Genomic DNA, 18,272 nt, shown 5'->3' on the forward strand with positions numbered 1-18,272 from the left:
ATTAAAACCTGTCAACGAGGCGACTATTCATCATGGATCGATCATGTTTACGTATCCTGCAATCTTTTAACAAGATGTTCACCTTTAAAAATTGTGAATTCTGAAAAGAGTGATGAATCCATGATCAAGTTTTATATTAGGTTGATTATATCTACACATATGTTTGTCCTGGATTTGGCATTCGTGACCCCCACGTAGAGGGGGATTATCTGTCAAGTGGAATCAATCTTTAATGGGAAAATGTTCTAAGAAGTTTATTCTACTATACAAGCAAAACCATATAAATGGGAGCTGTGATTTGTTTAAGGTGGCGAACATTAATGACATGGTTGCATGATGCTTCCAGGAATTAACTGGGAAAGGTTCATGTAAAACAACTAAACTCTTAACAAAGGTCTATGATGACAGGATTGCACTTGCCAACAGAACTAAAGCGAAATTAATCAGACATCTTGTTAAACAACAAGCTCTCGATATTGAAGGATTTTTAGAGGCAAAAAAAGAAAAATCAACAGAAAAGGAATTTTACTAAGAGTCTGAAAATGCACATAACTATAAAAGACAAAAAATGCTAATACTAGTAAGTTTTGTGAAATAACTAACTCTGTGACCAATAAAAGATCTGAATATGATGTATGTGTTATTTTTGAAGACACTCGGGTAAAGCATTTTGAAGCTTTGTGTCCAAAGCTGAAAGATGACATCTCTGTTGAATGGCCTAAATATTCACCTTTGGGCCTGGAATGTTTTCCTTTGTCATTAGAAGGTATACACTAGGATCTTTGAAAGAGTAAGCCATCTATATCCCCAACTACTACTGATAGGTTTAAACAACGATTCAGATCTTTGGTCAAGTCTATTATAAAATCTGTACAATGAAATCCTAAGATCCAGTGGTTTCCTTCAAGCTCACACCTTTCACATATTATGCCTATCTTTGAAAAAGGGCATCATACAGACCTGGGGAAATTTTCCGGTGGCCATTCTTGATGCCATAAGTACGATTTTTACATCTGTATTTTGAAAGAACTCCATGTATGGATGGATAAGTTGAACATCTTGACTAAATTCCAGACTGGCTTTAGGAAAGGTGTAGGCACAATGTTAATTGTTACCATTATGACCCATATATGGAACACATGAAAGAAAAATGGGAAAGGTACAATATACATAGCCACAATGGATATGTGAAATGCTTTCGACTGGGTTAATCGATCAAAACTCTGGTATAAGTTGTTGAATTTGGGAGCTCCAGGACCTTTAGTTAATATTATAGATTTGCTGCACCAGCACATATATGTAAAAATAAGGTTGACGAAAGACAGCATGCTGACCAGACCAATACAAACTTGTTGAGGAATTAGGCAGAGCTGTGTCCTAACTCCAGTACTATTTAATTTGTTTATGCTATGGGATTCAGTAAATGCCTTCCCAGTTAAACTGGGATCTTTAAGATTGAACGTATTGTCATTTGCAGATGACTTATGCCATCCCTGAGGTTTTCCCAGGTAAAAATAGTGCAGACAATAACATATTGTCTAGAGATTATTTGAACTTATTCGGGTAATGTCCTGAACTCCTTACAAGGAGTACTCTGGAAAAGGACTTTAGGTTTGGCCCTCTCAACCCACATATCTAGTGGAAGAAACTTTTAAAGTGTTTATGCTAAGATGGTAGATCTGTCTTATAAATCTTTTTATAGATTTAAAAGTGACTTTAACCCAGTGCTTAATTTGTAAAAAAATAAGTGCCAGTCCCCAAAAAATATTGGCCCTATAATACCGGGCTCGGCGCCGCCCACAGTGCAGGCCCGGCGCCAGCGCGCCGCCCGCACCAGTTCAGTGCTAGACCTAGATCGGCCCACCACCAGCCCATCACACTGCTGCTGCTTCATGTCACATGTTTGGCGCTGCATGAGCAACTGCTGGCACAGGCTAGTAGTGGGATGGATGGGGAAGGGCACACATGGGTTGAGAAAGTATAATGCTTTAAAGTTGGAAAACACTTGTTATGGTAGGTGTAGTGGTTCCAGCATTCCGTCAACCCCAGAGGCAAAAGAGTGCCAATAAATGCCATCACCCCTTTAGCAACGCCTGCTCCTCCTCACCCCCGTCCACAGACTCAACTGTCCCAAATGTCAATAAGGTAATGCCCAAAGGCCTGGTCCAACAGGGAAACAGGGGTCTCTTTGTATGCTACCGTGGGCATGTTTCATCACTTAGTGTTAGTGCGATGTGCTGTCGGCAGTATTGACCAATTTCAGTTGCACAGTGTGCATGAAAAAGCAACATTAAACACGCACTTTCCCCAAACTAAAATCTCAGTTGCTATGAATTAAGGTATACATTATTATATGTATTGGTGAATTATACAGATTAACTATTCAAACGCGCCACTGCATCCAAAGTGCACAAACTGAACATTATTCGGTGTTCCATGAAGTAAATGTTGCTATCGATAAATTGTTCATTGTGTTTGAAAAGGCATTTTAAGTCCCGGTGCCTATTTGAGTCCCCCCTTCTGGCCTTTCTGATCATTACTGGCAGGGGGCCAAATTAGGGCAACTGCACCAGTGTCACAAACTCACAAATGAAGAATGCAGTGCTGCATTTCATTTTTTGGCTATTCTTCTGCACTGGTGCTAAACTGCACTGTGCACAGGGCAATATTGTGGATGGTGGGGATGAATTGCACTGGGTGACATGTTCAACTGCTTCATTTTCATTTTTTCTAAAAATATTAATGCGTCATTGATGCCGGCTCACATCCACCACACATTAAAAAGAAAGCCACATACCAAGATGAACGTCTGAACCACTGATATATACCATCACCATGTTTAATAATGGCCTGGTCGAATTTGTGGCACCTGACAAGAGTATAATAACACAGAATGGCCATATAGTGATATTATTGTTTGTATATATTTGCTTGCATAATGACGTGAACGGTAGGGTAGCCACCTAACTTGCAGGCATGGAGCCCTACTGCCGTCCCCCTTCAGACTGCGCCCTCTCTCACTAAGCAGACCGAGACAATAAATAGGAGGTTTCTGGCTGATTGAACCCTTTATATACCTCCCTCGCAGTGTCGGTAGAACGGACCGTGATAAAAACCACCTCTTAAAACTAAATTCGTTACACACACACGCTGTTGCCACCCCGTAAAGCAATTCCTGTTTGGACCTGTGACAGACAGGGCACGTCCCTATTGGCACAGCGGGCGCTCAACTCACTGAGCTATTTTACCAGCCGAAGCCTCTTAAGCACAAAAACTCGTGCCAAATAAAATTGTTGTTCCTGTGCACCGCATTGGATGGAACAAAGAGCGAAGCAAATCACAATCCATGCATGTATTGCATTGCAGCACATAAACCCCTCTCACCTCTCATTCCAGTTTCTGGCAATAAACCCCCTGGCGTAATCCATGTGGCTAAATGGTCTTAAAACGAGTGCGGCTTGGTGTCCATCCACATAGTGCTATGCTGGCGTGCTCCCCACCCCCACTTAGGCACCCACACCAGCTGGGGAAAACAAGCGTGAATAAAACACACCAAGACATAGTGACGCCTATGGGGAACAAACTCTACATGCCTTTCTGCCCTGCGCGTGTAATCCTACCAAAGAAGGGATCTTGAACACTGAATGAAAAATGGGAGCAGGCGCAAAGCCATCCGAATAAAACATCGTAACTTATAGTGTCCCGGCCGTTACTAAAGTGATTGTAATAACAAACCCCATGCACGATTGAATTCGAAAGAAACTACGGTTATGGCGCCCATTTCCCATATGACCTTAATCGAGGTGACGGATATATAATGCATTAATATTAATTACTTTGCAATGCTAGACTGCAGTCCCACAACATTATTTGTTTCCTTTTGCTAGAGAGGTTAATTAAAAACGCCTGTCTTGTTCATGGCCACTAGTAGCCATTATGGTGATCGGCCTGCAAAAAAAAAAAAAGAAAAATAATTTGATTCCAAGTTTATTCCTGCAATGGCTGCTGCAGCATGGAGAAAATGTGCAGCTGAGCTTAACTGACAGATAATTGTCAAGATACATATGTGGGGGCAGAGGGGCTAAACCCACAGGCGCACTTTTTATAAAACATTTTCAGAACACTGAAAAGGCGTGCGTCCCGGAGGCCAAATGCAACATGCCTGATGATAGGTAGCTCGAACCCTGCATGGGGTTTCTGATAGACTGATTCTCTACACGTTGAGCTATTGATGTCCCATGCGCAACTAGCCATCAACTTTACAGTAACATAAATAATCAAATGTAACGCGCGGCTGCACCAGCCATGCCCAACTGCCCATGTACGGCCAATTCACAACATGGCTTTAAATTAACGCGGCTAACGAGCTAGCCTAATTAATTCCCCCGGAAAGCAGATGTCACGGGTTATCCAAATAACACCCGCGGCCCCCTCACCATCACCCAGGGCGTAACTAATGTTTAACCCTTCGTCGCACCTGCCTGCCGAGCCACCTTTTGAGCAGGGCAGGCCCATCGGCAAGCCCAGAAAACATTCGCACACACCCAGCTGCCGTACCATCCCGCTGCTAGGACTATGCTAAGAGCAGCAGGCATAACACCGCTCCGCTCGCATTGCCCCGCGGCCTGCCTGCCAGCTCGGGTCAAATCCTGAGCCTGCGGCGGCCGCGGGCACACACCGAGTGGAGCAGGCAAACAGCTGCCTGCCTCCTGCACGCGCCAGTCACCACAACGTGCCACACCGGCCGGCCGCAGTCAAAGTTGGGCGGGGTGGGGGGGGGGCTTAGTACTTACTGTTACGTTACTGAGTTGAGTTGAATTTACACCGCACACTAAGCCAGCCAGCCAGGCCTTCTTAAGCTGCCTGCAGGTAGGCCGTGCACGGGACCACATGTGCAGGCGCAGGCTTTCCTTCCTCACGAGTCACGCCACGCCTTAACAAAGCAAGTGTGCCTCATGAGGTGAAGGTGGCCTGCCTCGGCAACAACAACAGACCCACGTGATCCACCCCCCACACGTCATCATGTCATTTCACTGGCTGGAGACTCAGATGAACAGCCAATGAAAACTGTACATTCTGTGTTATTATACAGAATGTATCAAATACTGCATTGTAACAACAGAATGTTGGTTTCCATTGGCTGTTTGTTTCTATACTCCCAGGCCCAGCAGCCAGCCATGGCCTGCAGCTGCAAGCAGAGCCGCAGAGCAGACTCGGAATGATTTTTGATCTTGGAACTTTGGAAACTGAACAAACAAAGTAATTGCACGTGCCCCAGCCATGTTCTGGTCCCCAAAAAAGAGTGCCGGTGTTGGGCACCGGCAACCACCCTCACAAATTAAGCACTGCTTTAACCCCTTCAGTGTTAAGGGCGTGTATGTTCATCTTGAATTCCCATAAGTAATCATAGTAAGCCCCGCCCAGTCCTGCACTTCAGTGGTTAAGAGAACAATCTAGTGACTCTCTGAATACCTTTGAAGAAGAAATTTGTAAACTACTAAAAATGATAGGTTTGGATAAGCATGAGTTAATTGCCGACTCAAACAGAACAAGAATGAAATTATATGACTCAGACTGGAGAGTGACTGTTGATCAGCTGGGTCAATATCTGCTGTACACTGAATATTCTAAAAGTATAAGAAGGAGAAATAACCTTTCAGAATACATCTACAGGTTTCCTTGTAGCAGAATTTGTAATGTGTACATTAGGTATAAGGTCAACCTGTTACCCACTTTGGAATGTGAAGGGCCAAGATTAGGTCTAAGTAGAGAAGCTAGATATTGCAGACTTTGTAAAAATCGAGATGCTTTTGAAACTCTTAAACACCTCGTTTTACATTGTGGGGAAACTGGTATTATTAAAAATTCTACTTCAAAACATTTGTGTACTATAATTATGAACATGCAGGAGAATCATTATGGCTCTGTCTAATGGAAGGGAGGAATGTTGCCTTGCTACTTGCACCTTACAAGTTTTTGATCAAACTTTGTGAGTTGTTACAAATACAAATCTCTTCACCATAATGTATTCAAATTCGATTATTTGTAATAAAATAGAAGTTTATGGCTGGCATTTGCACTTTATAATTCTGAGGTTAATGGCCAATTGGAGAATGTAATTATGAAGGTTTTAATTAAGAGTGACGAAGCAGGAGATGTACAGTATTTATGTATTATATTATCTCTTCTTATTTTTATATAGTGCTAATTTAATGAGTGTAGTTTGATGCAATGTATTATGTAAGGTGTATAAACCAAATCACAAATTAAAACATTTAAAAAACAGAGGTCAAACAGAACTGTCAAAGGCTTTTGTTTCTTTAATTATAGCTCCACAGTTCATTACTTTCTTTTTAAATGCTGCATGGTTTTTGACTAGACCAAGTGAAGTTTCTAAATTGGCATGGGTACCAACTACTAATCCAAGTCTGTTAAATCTCTCTAGCACTGCTTTTGCACTATGTGAGAGGAACAATTCCCCATTGGAATTTGAATGGCTAATTGATGTATTAAGCCTAATGAGTACTTGTCCTATGCTTGGCAGAACTCCCTGAAGAAATCAGAGTTGGATGAACTATTTGGTGGGAAAGTCTCATGCACGTTCGTCCATAAATGTCTAAGTTACATACCTCTGAAAAGTAACCTTTATTGGAACCACAACCTAACCAGAACTAGTGGTGATACCATCTTGTAAAAAGTATGTTCACCGCCTATTTTGTCTGTGGGTATGCGCATGTACAAAATAGCTTTGTGGGATGGTAAAACAAAATGTACTTGTGTGTTGTAAGCATGCATGAAAGAAAAATGCTTATATTTCCCGACGATTGTTTAATGTGGAATGTGGTGTTTAAGGAAGAAAAGATGGAACATTGGTGCCTGCATGCTCATCTTTGCATCCCCTCTCTCCGCAGCCTGTGGTAACAAAGTGGACCCAGTCTACGAAACGCTACGCTTTGGGACGTCCTTGGCACAGAAAAATAAGAAGGGGAGCTCTGGAAGTGGGTCTGACTCACCAAATCGTAATTCGGTAATGATTCCATTTCACTCATTTAATTCCCTCTGCTGAGTGAGGCGTCATGCATCGCAGTCAATCTGGTTTACGGTATCAGATTTTTACAGTTTTGTCAGTTTCCACTTATTAAAAAAATACTTATTTCCCTTGTTTGTTTGTTTTAAAAATGTAAATTTCTAGTGTGGTGCAAGTCATTTTCCCCTAATTGTGGATAATTATGTTAATTTGAAGTGCTAAAATTAAAAGATACCCACACATTTTAGGGCACAAATGTTTGTGGCAAGAACTGAGACATCACTTGAAGGGTGCAGTGCAGAGCTACGAATAAATCACAATTTCTAGTTACTTGTAAATTGAATTGTAACAGATGTCATACATTGCATAAGCAAACGAGGTCCATGAAAGGCATGTGATCTCCCACCTAGACAAACCACATTGTGTGCCAATACATTGGGCCTGATTTGCAAAGCATTTTCCAATGGGGATTTCCCATTCAAAAATGATTTTGTAAAGCAGGCCCATTGTGTTCAATTTCTCATAAGTAAAGCCCGTGGATGTCCTGCAGTTTGCCATCACTTAAAAAACATTGGTACCTCCAGTGATATATTGTTGACAAATGTCATATAGATGATGTTAGCAACACATTTAAACGTTTTGGAGACTATCTTTCTACAGCTGGAATGTACTGCTGTGTTCCTAGAATCAGGGAGCCGTGAGTCACCTTGTTAACGCTGACAGAAATTCTAGTTGGTGGCAGTTTCAGGATATACGTTCTGTGGTTCAAGAGTCAGTTTATTGGCGAGTCCTCGCAAATACTTTATTTAAACTCAGAAGTCAAATACGTCTGTAGATTTAATTGTGTTCAAAATAGGGCTTCAATTTCTAAAGCCTCCTCAGTATTCTTAAACATTCTGAAGATATTATGGCTTTGCTTGAATTCACCTGGAGTCTCTCTCTCCAATTGCTACTTTGAACGTGGTCTTCTATAGTTCCCTTATGCCAGTGCTTATCTCGCTGTGCATGGCCCTATAACTAAAAAGAGGGGTTGGAGGAAGTTAGATCATAGCAGAAAGGTAGATGAGGAAAACTGGAGTTTTGATGTGTTCAGGTCGGAAGTACCCATTACTGTTCTTTGGTGAGGGGTGCATACAGGTGCAAGTTAGCTATAAAGGCGACCACCCCGGATGTCAAGGTAAATGATGCATGTACAGTTTAAATGATTGAGATTGATTTTAATTTAATGTAATTGATTGTTGAAATAAGGAACACTGGTACGAGTGTGCTCAATATGCTAGACCTGGTGGGTCGTCTGATAGGGGCAAGTGAAGTGTAAAGGTTGCAATATTTCAGTGGTGAAGAGTTAGTATTGTGCGGGGAAAGATGGAATGAGGTGGAGGGAGTAGGGTTTGTCATTTTCGGGGTTTCCTTTTTGCATTGCTTTGGTGTTTGAGAAGTGGTTTACAAATCATGACAGATATGGTCATGGACCAGGAGAGTGTCGATGAGTGGTAGTCTCCAGTGGTTTGCTTTGCTTTACTTATATATTAGCAAGGATTCCACAATGGGTTTCCATTCAAGTACAAATGGGAATAATATCTTGAGGTATTCATTTTGGGCCTCATTTCGACTTGTGGGGAAAAGGTAAAACGGGCTCTATGTCATAATGCTGTCTATTTTAGTGCTCTGCACAATTTTGGGTTTTGCAAACCATAGATGTTACAATCCGGCATGTTTCAAGTGCCGGTATTACCGCCACAAACAATGGTGGCAATAACAAAAGCAGTAATAACCAATGCACTTTTACACGACTTCCCTGATGGAGCTCAAGGCGACTCCAAAATAGTGAATAGCCAACATTGAAAAAACTCAATGTACTGCAGGGAACTACCATTAATGCATGCAATAACTGCAATTCAGTTAGGCAGTATTACTGCTTAAATATCGAAACTTGAAATATGTAGGGCTGGGTGAAATTGTTAGACTCCATTCTGCCAGCTGAGAAGCGAAATCTGTCAGATTTCGATCCGCTTCACCCCAATCTGCCGATTCGTCACCCAGGGTTATCGAAAAGAGCTGCTTGAAATTTCTCGCGCCACTTTGAGAAACCCACCACGATTTGAAAAGAGTGGCACCAATTTTCTCGTGCCTATGCGCGAAACTTACATGAATCGAGAAGAGCGGCATGAAGTTTCTCATATCGCTGGGCGAATCTAGCACCAATCCAAAAAAAACGGAGCAATGTTTCTCATACCGCTGCAACTGGCTCAAAAAAAGCATGCAAAGTTTCCCATGCTACAGGGCAAAACCAGTACAGGTCGAAAAACAGCTCTTTGCTAGGTTTGCAGTAGAAAAGTAAGATGTTGCAGTTTAGCTAAGGTGTAAGAACAGCGACAGTTTATAAAAACTTTGCTTTTCACCAATGAACAGATTTTTTAAAAAATTAACATTGATGCATATGCTGTCAATTTTCATGACTCTTATTTAATTAGGTTTTCAGCATAGGAAAGGAGAAACACAACGGCAGTGCACAGCATAAGTCACCCATTAAATAATTATGCCTTGACCAGACCAGATGGACAGGACCAGCAGACTCACCATACACTCGTACAGTAACTTAAACAACAGCAGTAACTGTAGTTGAAGTGGTTGCATAGTTAAAAGGTACAGACCAAACTACAATAAAACCTGATACTCTGGAGACAATGAACACCTCTGTGACGGATTGCCATCTGGCAAGGGTGTAGAAGTGGCTTTTTGGATTTTTATTAATAATGAAATGATGCCGGTAATCCATCTCAGAAGAGGTGGTCTACTAAACTGATCACCCTTTCAGAAAGCTCCATCCCAAATGCATAAGGCACACTTGTGCCCTGCTGCATCAGTCTCCTGAGGTCGCAGGTGCCCTGTTTGACAGCTGATGTGACAGCAAAGTCACTGCAGACAGTGGTTGCCTTTAAATGTGCACATTTAATCTGATACCATAATATTTATAAAGAACTATCAGTCTGGTGTCAGGGTAATCTCTAATAATTCAGGGTAATCTCCAATAATAAACCATACCTGAGTTTTGTTCTGGTGACTGATATGTCATACAATTAAAGACACATCAGATTTGTATCATGCACATGTCAACCCTGTAATCTCAGGCCAGGTTATTTGGAGTCTAGCCTGACTGCCTTACTCTGCGCAGCCAGCAGGACAATAGGCAAGAAAGCTGTGTCTTTTTGATGATTGGCTAACACCTTGCAAGACCAAGAAAACGTAGGAGTTTGCCTCAGAGACATGCTTTAAAGAGCACACCCAAAACAAAATGTCCAGCCTCACTCCAGGGTTTTGCATATAAAAGGGCCCATTGTAGCTGCAGGCTTGGGAGGCAGGGTTAGAACAGTTAGATAAGCAAAAAAGACTGAACGAAGGTTCCTCAGATGATTTTCTCTGGGCTGCTTTCCTACCTGTCTCCTCTAATTCCTGAAGAGAAAAGCACTTTTGGTGTGATGCAGAAGGCACAAATCTCTTGCCTGGACCACTTAAAGCAGGCTTGCTTTTACTCAAACCCTGGTGGCCTTTTGCCTTTATAAGTAAGGGGTCTCCCACTCCTTCCTTTATTCATCTTGGGATCTTAAGGACGGAATAATTCATTTGGACACTGATGCGAGAGCAATAATTTACAAAGCCATTGGCCAGAGGTGAAGACAGATTTTCCTAGGCAGAGACAAGCTTGGCTCCCTTCCCACTCATTGTGAAGAATGGGGGTGACCTGCTGCTGGACTAAGACTTGCACTCTCGGCCTGGTGCACTAATACTGAAAATAAATAAGAAAATGAATAATCCTCTCCCATTGCCCCCCCTTTGGGGCTCACAGCACCAGAGATGCCAAAGCAGCTGGATTATTTTGCTCCACTGCTTTGAACTCTCCTCTAGTCCAAGTCAACCATGTTCAATGCACTCGAACCAGGCAGATCAGCAGTGCTGAGTTTGGCACTCTTCTCAAACATTGAATGGCTGTCTTGCTGCATTGAACCAGTTTGCTTCACATTGGCCAACCACACTCGCTGCCACTCAGCTCAAATAGGACCTCAACGCTGCAGGAATCTCTGAACTGCTGCATTTTTTAACAGCACCTCAAACTGACAGTAGCGCAAGGACCCGACCCAAACCTCAACTCAGCTCGCTGGAAGCATAGTGCCTTTTGGTGACTTGACCCAGCGGTACCCAACATCCAAAAACAATTTGACCATTACACCTGACCTGATGAACTCTTTGAACAACTCTTTTCTGATGCTGCATTGAATCCTACAGAGCATAACATTGAACCAGACTCGACAACAACTCAACACAATCACCACAACTCACGCATTTGAAACCAGCTGCACCAAGGAATAATAAGGTACTTTTGACTGGCACAAGCTTCCCTGTCCACTGTTGGCACCCTATTGACTGCTAAACCATGCTTTTGCACTTTTTCTAAGGACATATCCTTTTAATGTGACATTGTTACAATTTTTTGCTCTTCCCCCCAGGTACAGTAGCCATAGTGCCTTCATATCCATGTTCTACATTATCTGTGTACTTTCCTAATCTGTGGGGTTTTGCCACTGTTTTTATAGTCAGTCATTTTGCATATTGATGTGTTTGATTAAACTATATATTTTTATGGAATCTTAATTGGAAATCCTGCAATAAGCTTTACGACTGCTTGCCATACTAAACAAAAAATTGGCAAAAAGAACACGAAGACGAAGAAAAGAAAAGGTATGGTCAAGGGCATAATTAACTCTAACAAGACAAGATTGATCAAGAATAAGGAAGGAGCATATGAACTGTAAGACTCTTCCAAAACAAGACCCTGTAGGAAGAAGAAAAAAGAGTCTAAAAGGAACCAAAAATCAAACAATGATATACAACACTATCAGGATATAGTCAACTGCACTGGTATCACAGACAGCCAGGTTCTAGACCTAGAAGTGGGTACAGAATTGGAAGAAGATCAACAGGATGTATTTCGCTTGGAAAGAAAAGATACATTATTTTCTGGAAATAAGGATAACCAGGGGCCAATAGGGTTAATACCGACTGACTTGAAACTACAATACAAATCAATGAAAAAGAAAAAAAAGAGTTATGCAGGCAGAACCTATTGACTATCAGTTTGTGCTTAACATTGTTTACTGATAAGTACCTAATAGATCTGTAGGTAGCTCGTGTAGAGACGCCAGCGAGAATTGGCTGCAGCTGTGCTATTAGGATTCATAGCTTGTTTTGTAATACTATGGATTTGAATCATAATCGCTGTACTCTGCTAGAACTGTTTTAGGAAACACTGCAATTGCTAACTATTTAGTCAGGGATATACTGATTGTAGATATACTAGAAGAAGTTAAATTCAGCACAGCAATTACAGAGATATCACCCCCATTACTGCGCATACACAAATACTGAATCCGAAAATACCAATGTTTTATTGCAAATTTCACATCAATTATATGTGGAGGGGGTGGGGTAGGGTAATACATTATGTGAGGGAAATATGGGGGTGATGTGGGGAGTCTCCCCCACACATAATTGTGCAAGAAGAAGAACAAAAATGTTGACATCTTCGGGTTCGGTATTTCCGATGCGCAGTAATCACATAAATCCTTGATATACTCGATGATCCATGGAATGTCTAGCAGTGCCACCAAAACCGATTAAAAATGGACAAAAAAAGGTTAGTATAGTACTACTTTTCAACTATGTAAGGTCATTGAATACTAAAAGGTAGATGTAGTGGTGATGCACCAGGACAGTACACCAGGATAACTACTTTTTCTGCCTTGGTAGTAGGTTACCTATTTAGCCGTGGTACTATTATTGAATTTGTTCATGATTTTACCATTCTACCACAAGAAGAGAGTGATGAGTTTCCTTTGCTGGCCAGTTGGCAGGGGGAGGAACAACAGGAATTTAGGAGGGATATTATTGGATATACAGGCACCAACATGACGAGAAGTTTACTAAAATGGAATTGAGGAAAAATGTATAAGATAAAGTCCTAACTTATTACAAATCTCCATAACTGGACCAGAACATGTGTATCCACGAAATCACAATACGTGGGAAGAGATTAGATGGCAGAGTATACCAAAAGAGGATGAAACAACACATAGCCTTTGCTTTTCTTTATAGAAAACTATTGCTGTTTTGTAGCTATCTTAATGACCTCTTCTGCATTTGGAACAATAGCAATAGTAATGGAAACTATATGGATAAACTACATATACATCAATTTGATGGTGAAACTACTAAATCCAAGTCAGAGCTCGTGAGCGTCTTAAGAAATATCTGGAAGTCTGATAAGAAAATTTCACCGCGAATTCCAGGATTTAAACATAGAAAACTAAAATATAGGAAATGGCTAAAAGACCATTTAAAAAACAAAACTATTAAAAGGTGCCAGACACTTTTAACAATAGTAAAAAGAGAAGATTGCCATAAGTTCTAGTCTACAATAAATGACTCAATAACAAATAATAAGAGCATGGTTGCGGCATCTAGAGAATTTTGGGAGCTACGTATATAATCTACTCTTGGGGTAATACATGGTGATGTTTTTGACCTAAGGCAAGTCCATGAAGCTAAAGGGTGATATACAACCAGTTTGAACGAAATCATTACCATCCTGAGTACATTGAAAAATGTGAAAAGCAGCTTTGGAATTCCTTTGCTTTATTAAGGGCACAGCCGAGGATGTGGGGAGTTGAACTACATAACACTTTCTTGTATATCAGTGAATATGGATAGCTACTGGTTAGCTGGAGGCACAGCATAATTGTAGCAAAATATAAACGTGGGAGTAGATCTAACCCCAAAAACTGGAGAACATTGGCAATGCATGGGTGCTCTGGCTAAAGTATTTGATAGGATCTTAATAAATGAATTACATTATTGGATAGACAGCATTCTACCTTTTAATCAAACAGGATTTTGGAAGGGATTTTCCAAGTTAACAAATGTTATGACCTTAGTCACCATTATAGAACAAGCTAGGAACTTGTTTAATCGAGCAGTGTGTGTAGCCTTTGTTGACTTCAGTTCAGCATTCGATATGGTTTGCTGCAATAAGGTATGGAATAAACTAGTTGAACATGTTATCCCCTAGGGGCTACTAAAAATGACAATGCACTCCTCCCTAATACCGTTGAAGAGATACATTTAAGCCAAAAGGGGTACCTAAGTAGGTTTCTCAACACATGCACAGGCATATAACAGGGATTTTTCTAAATCCCCCAACTTTTATCTTGCAGATTTAACAATGAGGACTAGCTTGAAAGAGATTTAGCCACCTAAACTCGGCACAGTCAGCATCAAGCGGTTAGGATATGCATATGATCTGTTTTTCTAGGTTATACTCCTGAAACACTATAGAAACAACTAGGCTTATTGCACAAATATGCGGTACAATCAAGATTAATAATTCACTTCAATAAAAAACAATATTAGGACATTTAATAGTTGGACAAATATTGAAAAAAGAGCATTAGGAACTCCTGGATAATAAACAAGAACCATTTACAAGTAAATGTAGTACCTACTTATGCCCCTCTTGGAGTAACAATGGATTACAAACTGAATTGGAATCACCAACATTCTAAGGTTCTACAATCAATGGAGCAACATATCACTGCTATAAGAGTTTTTCCACTGTGCACTGTAGCGATACACTTTAATAGCTGGTAAAAACTTCTCAAATGAAGCTACTACCAATTATGGCATATAAGGGTTAGAAATCTGAAGCTTTGGGAGTGGTGCATAATTGATAACACACACTTGAAAACACTGTTTGGCTTACCCTAAAGGGGAACGCTCAATCAGAAAAGTAATAATGTCAGAAGAAGTGGTTAGTGCTCCCTTTAAGAGTGAAGACTGGCTTGTATAAAGGGGGCTTTCGCTGTAGCGAACTCACAACCTGGCAGTAGGTAGCCTGGTTTTTCACATCATTTTATGGCATTCACAAGAGTTTCTGCACCTCACACAAAGCCGTAATCCTATTGTTGAGTTGCGGTGGGTGGAGAAATTAGTTTATTACAGGAAACCTTTCTGACGGGCACTGTTTCATTGGGTGGGTATGTTATCTGCCAGCAAAAGTCACTAAAAGGGAACATGGGCCAACCTAGATGTTGCATCTTGGATGCCGCAAAAATTCGAGTTGGGCCTGGAGAGTACAGATTTTATTATCTCTCCCCCCTTGTTTATTAATTGTGAGTATTCACATACGCTCCCAAAAGAAACAAAGTTTAGTTATAAATGTGTATTGTAACTACAATGAACTAGCATTGTATCCCCTGCTAGCAATATTGGCAGGGTTTTATTGCAGTGGTATCAGTGTTACAGAAACATTTTTGTTGTCATAGCAGGTGATTTTAATGTTAACTTTTTATCTTTTTATGATAAGAATTGGGGTGGAGGGATTCAGGGTTTTGAATGACATGTGGGTATAATGTGGCCAGCCACTCAACCATACAATCCTGCTTTGGTACAAACTCTATCCAATCCAGCGTTTCTAGAAAAACGGAACTTGATGCCACTGAATGGTAATTTTAGTGGGGATGAGAAAGGTTTTAACACATGGTCTCATGGTCTGCAGTCCTCCTGGATTGATTTGATGATGATAACAGAACATTTATTTCAATTGTACGGTCAATTTAAGATATGTCCAGGGAATCCAGGTGATCATCAGATTCTATTAGTGGAGTTTAACTACCCTTTAGTTCGAACAAGGGTCAGTCAAATTCCATTAGTCACTGTAAGCAGGGGAAGGAACGTTAGGACGGTGAATATCTTAATGAGTAGGGTGAAAAAACAGTTCTGGGTTTACCGAGTGGGAAATAAGGTGCAAAAACTTGTTCTTAAACTGTTTGCTTCAAATATCCCAAACTCCCTTGTTTATGCCCCTTTTACTGAGCATAGAACTCATCGTAGGTCGGGTGCCTATAATACAGAGATTCAGGAAATAAAGCAGGTCTCAGTGAATGATATGTGCAAGATTGTAAAATCAAGGGAGGGTGGATTATATAAAGCAGCGCTTATTCACCATGAGAGTCAGCTCACAACAAGAATAAGTTAAACGCTAGGCGGCACGTCACACATCAGATGCCGGGAGAAGCAATGCTTCTAAGGGTTGGATACTAACTACTGGAAATTGATGAACTCTGGGAATCACTTCCAATAGTTAGTGCAGGGAAATCCCATAGTAGAATGTGAGTCAGTGATATATTTTGATAAACTATATAGGGCTCCTCCCAGTTTGAATCCTTGTATTCTGAACAGTATCGCATGGAACTTGATTTTCGATATTGATAATGTAATGTTATTGATCAAGAACTGTATTGGCTCTAGAGCGCTTGGACCTAATAATCATTGTAATTTAGTGATGAAATCAGGCTTACATTTCTGGTTAATCACCTTAAGTAAACTGTTCAAGGAAATACTCTGGGCGAGTAAAGTACCTCACACTTAGGTGAGGTCCAATATTGTGCTGATATTTAAAAGGTAATAAAACTGAACCCAGCAATTATAGGCCATTTGCCATACTTTATACCGATTCATAACAATATTCTTTACTATAATTAAAATACCTTAAGGCATGGGCCGAGTCGTGCAGAATTTTAAATCCTTGTCAAGTGGTCTTAACAGAGAATGGGCCTCATTCCGAGTATGGCGGTAAGGGATAGCGGCCACCGGTAACGAGACCGGTGGCGGTATTCCCTTACCGCCATACTCCGAGTTCCCTCTGTGCCCTCGCCCTTAACGCCTGCTTTGAGCAGGTGTTAAAGTCGAGGGCACAAAGGGGCCTGCAAGCCAATAACGGTGACCGTAATGAACGGTCACCGTTATTTGCATCTTCCCCATTCCCATTGAGCCCTATGGGGGCTCATTTGGGAATGGGGAAGAGCCTTGGTGAATGGGGAATCACCGCCCCGCCAACCTTGGAATGGGACGGTGATTCCGCCATCCACCAAGGCGCTGCCGATCCGGGTACGGCGTCAACCAAGGCGTTAATAGCGCCATTGGTTAGCGCCGTACTCGGAATGAGGCCCAATGTGTGTAGTCGAATTGCTGGGCTCATTGTGAATCATGTACAACATCTTACATGGCAGAAGCTCACCCATGTGGTGTATGTGATTAGTGCTGACCTGTCTTTAGCTTTTGACAGGTTCAATCACAATTTGTTTTGGCACAAACTTCATAAATGGAGTGTACCAGCTCCTCTATTAAATATATTGGTGGCACTACATAATAACACTATGTTGAGTGTTAGATTGAATCAGTTGGGAAATATAACCAGTGAGATTAAAACAGGGTTGTGTGAGCACACCTTATTTGTTCAATCTTCATTTGTCTGATTTGGGTGTGGTAGTATCAGATGCAGCTTTTGTACCTCCAGTGTTGTATCATTCTAGAACCCCAAGTATTGCTTGTGCAGACGATATTGTGTTGTTTGACTGTTCCAAGGTTGGAATAAACAGTCTTCTAATGGCCTTTTAGCAATATTCGAAATTAAATGAATGTAAGATCAATACAGCAAAATCAAAGATATTGGTGTTTAAAGCAGGCAAAAAATGTCAAACATTATACTGGAAGCTTAATGGAGATTGTTTGGAGGAGGTTACCAAGTAAAAAAAACTTGGATTTGAAACTTACATAATGATGTAGAAGGGTGGTATAATAGAGTTTCTGTATAATATAACCAAACTGCTATTATCATATTGAAACATTTTCAAAATAAATTTGGTATATTTTCCCTCAAACCTGTGATAATATGTTATGAGTCTAAACCTATCCCGGCTCTTAGCTATATCTTAGAAATGTATCATGTACTAAGCAATTTCGATTTTGATTTAATTGAGGGAATTTTGTGGAGAGGTGCCCTCAAATGACCTTGTTCCATCCCTGTGGTGAGGATAAGACATGAACTGGGGATTATCTCTTTAAATACCGAAATCCACTGGAAAAGGAATCAGAAATATAGTAAATTGAAGAACCCTCTGAAAAATACATTGTATGAAAAGTGGAAGATTGGTAATGTAAAAATTAAGAAGCACTTGCATCAGCTGTATGTGATACATAGTATGAAGATGGGGTTAACACAGTTGGAGTGTAACAATCCTGCTATTTTTTTCCAAGAAACTATTGTGGAAGCATGATTGGTCCAATACACTGGACAAAGTGAGCTCTTACAGTAGTTATGGGCAACCAATTAATGGCAACCGGGTTTTGGGTG

At 40.9% G+C, this 18,272-nt stretch overlaps 1 protein-coding gene across 1 annotated transcript in view; it reads left to right on the plus strand.

Annotated features, from left to right (window-relative positions):
• The window catches only part of STAC (SH3 and cysteine rich domain), a 1,207,284-nt gene that overhangs the window by 834,673 nt on the left and 354,339 nt on the right, over window positions 1-18,272 (plus strand). The window contains exon 5 of the mRNA XM_069613195.1: window positions 6,912-7,027. Coding sequence (XP_069469296.1) covers window positions 6,912-7,027 — 116 coding nt within the window. The remainder of the gene's footprint in view (window positions 1-6,911; window positions 7,028-18,272) is intronic.

Source organism: Ambystoma mexicanum, chromosome 5p, assembly GCF_040938575.1.
Source record: "Ambystoma mexicanum isolate Mex_15411 chromosome 5p, UKY_AmexF1_1, whole genome shotgun sequence".
Classification (NCBI taxonomy): domain Eukaryota; kingdom Metazoa; phylum Chordata; class Amphibia; order Caudata; family Ambystomatidae; genus Ambystoma; species Ambystoma mexicanum.